At 39.2% G+C, this 2,599-nt stretch overlaps 1 protein-coding gene across 1 annotated transcript; it reads left to right on the top strand.

Annotated features, from left to right (window-relative positions):
• Positions 1 to 265: 265 nt before the first annotated feature.
• On the top strand, positions 266 to 797 carry LOC122437750 (60S ribosomal protein L26-like). The gene has a single exon (XM_043462297.1). The coding sequence runs from the start codon at positions 266 to 268 to the stop codon at positions 701 to 703; it is 438 nt and encodes a 145-aa protein (XP_043318232.1). The 3' UTR covers positions 704 to 797.
• Positions 798 to 2,599: the final 1,802 nt, after the last annotated feature.

Below are 2,599 nucleotides of genomic sequence, written 5' to 3'. Positions count from 1 at the left end.
AAAAACAAAGATCATGGCACCAGGTCCCATCACTTCATGGCAAATAGGAGGGGAAAAATTAGAAGCAGTGACAGATTTTTGTTTCTTGGGGTTCAAAACACTGCATATGATGACTGCAACCATGAAGTTAAATGACATTTGCTTCTGGAAGGAAAGTTATGACAAAACTAGACAGCATATTAAAAAAAAAAACCAAAAGCAGAACCGGAAGCAGCCCGCAGATCTCTTCCCTTCTGTGGCCATAGCTGAAGCACCGGCGGCCAAAATGAAGTTCAATCCCTTTGTGACTTCTGACCGAAGCAAGAATCAAAAAAGGCATTTCAGTGCGCCTCCCCACATTCGCAGGAAAATTCTGTCTTCTCCTCTTTCTAAAAAGCTAAGACAGAAGTACAACGTTCAATCCATTCCCATCCGAAAGGATGATGAAGTTCGGGTTGTACGAGGGCACTACAAAGGGCAGCAAATTGGCAAAGTAGTCCAGGTTTATAGGAAGAAATACAGCATCTACACTGAACGAGTGCAGCGGGAGAAGGCTGATGGCACAGCTGTCCGTGTGGGCATTCCCCCCAGCAAGGTGGTTATCACCAGACTAAAACCGGACAAAGACCGCAAAAATATCCTCCAAGGTAAAGCCAAATCTCGCCCAGTAGGAAAGGAAAAGGGCAAATATAAGGAAGAAACAATTGAGATGATGCAGGAATAAAATCATCTTGTCTACAGCTTTCATTAAAAACTGTTGAAATGAAAAAATAATAACAATAAATAAAAATTTAAAAAATGAAAATAAAAAAACAAAAGCATCACTTTGCTGACCAAAGTTCGTATAGTCAAAGCTATATATTTCCAGTAGTCATGTGTGGATGGATGTGAGTGTTGGACAATAAAGAAGACTGAGCACTGAAGAGCTCATGCTTTCAAATTGTGGTGCTAGAGAATTCTCTTGAGTGTCCCTAGACCAGCAAGGAGATCAAACCAGTCAATCCTAAAAGAAATCAATCCTGAATATACATTGGAAGGACTGATGCTGAAGCTGAAGCTCCAATACTTTGGCCACCTAATCTGAAGAACTGACTCATTGGAAAAGACCTGGATGCTGGAAAGATTGAAGGCTAAAGAAGAAAAGGGTGACAGAGAATAAGATGATTAGACAGCATCACCGACTCAATGGCCATGAACTTAAGCAAACTCTGGGAGGAAGTGGATAAAAGGAAAGCCTATCATGTTGCAGTCCATGGGATCACTAAGAGTTGGACACAACTTAGTGACTGAACAACCACAACAAAACTACAATAAATAGCTAAGGGTTAAACACGAAAATGTAAAATATGACATTGGAAACAAAATGTAGAGGAGGAGAGTAAAAAATATAGATCTTTTAGAATGTGTTTTAATTTAAATGACTACCGGTTTAAAACAAGTAAATATACTTTTAGGTCAATATATACAAACTCCATGTTAACCACAAATCAAAAACCGACAACAGATGCACAAAAAAGAAAGGAACACAAACATACAACCACTGAAAAAATCTAAACACAAGAAAAGAAAGAAAAAGAAATTAACAAAGAATTTTAAAAACAACCAGAAAACAAGTAATAAAATCATGATAAGTACATACTTATCAATGTACTTCATGTATTGTCAGTAGACTAATGCTCTGACTGAAAGATACAGAGTGGCTGACGATATTAAAAAAATAAGAGCTTTCAATTTGCTGCCTCCAAGAGACTTGTGTCAGAGCTAAAGACACACAGACTGAAAGTGAGAGGAGGGAAAAAGATATCTCATGTCAACAGCAATAAAAAGATAGTGGAGCAATACTCACAAAATACTCAGACAAAATAAACTTTAAAGCAAAGACTATAATAGAACAAAAAGAAATGCATTATATAATGATAAAGGGATCAATAAAGAAGAGGATATTATAGTCATAACAAATATATACTCAATATCAGTTCAGTCAATTCAGTCAGTCATATCCGACTGCAACCCCATGAACCGCAGCACACCAGGCCTCCCTGTCCATCACCAACTCCCGGAGTTTACCCAAACTCATGTCCATTGAGTCGGTGATGCCATCCAACCATCTCACTCTCTGTCGTCCCCTTCTCCTCCTGCCCTCAATCTTTCCCAGCATCAGGGTCTTTTAAATGAGTCAGCTCTTCACATCAGGTGGCCAAAGTATTGGAGATTCAGCTTCAACATCAGTCCTTCCAATGAACACCCAGGACTGATTTCCTTTAGGATGGACTGGTTGGATCTCCTTGCAGTCCAAGGGACTCTCAAGAGTCTTCTCCAATACCACAAGTCAAAAGCACCAATTCTTCGGCACTCAGCTTTCTTTATAGTCCAACTCTCACATCCATACATGACCACTGGAAAACCATAGCCTTGACTAGATGGATTTTTGTTAACAAAATGTCTCTGTTTTTTAATATGCTGTCTAGGTTGGTCATAACTTTCATTCCAAGGAGTAAGCATCGTTTAATTTCATGGCTGCAATCACCATCTGCAGTGATTTTGGAGCCCAAAAAAATAAAGTCTGACACTGTTTCCACTGTTTCCCCATCTATTTGCCATGAAGTGACAGGACCAGATG

The sequence above is a fragment of the Cervus canadensis genome, chromosome 3 (assembly GCF_019320065.1).
Source record: "Cervus canadensis isolate Bull #8, Minnesota chromosome 3, ASM1932006v1, whole genome shotgun sequence".
Classification (NCBI taxonomy): domain Eukaryota; kingdom Metazoa; phylum Chordata; class Mammalia; order Artiodactyla; family Cervidae; genus Cervus; species Cervus canadensis.
The sequence above is the reverse complement of the archived record's forward strand: the minus strand, read 5'-3'. Positions and strand labels throughout refer to the sequence as shown.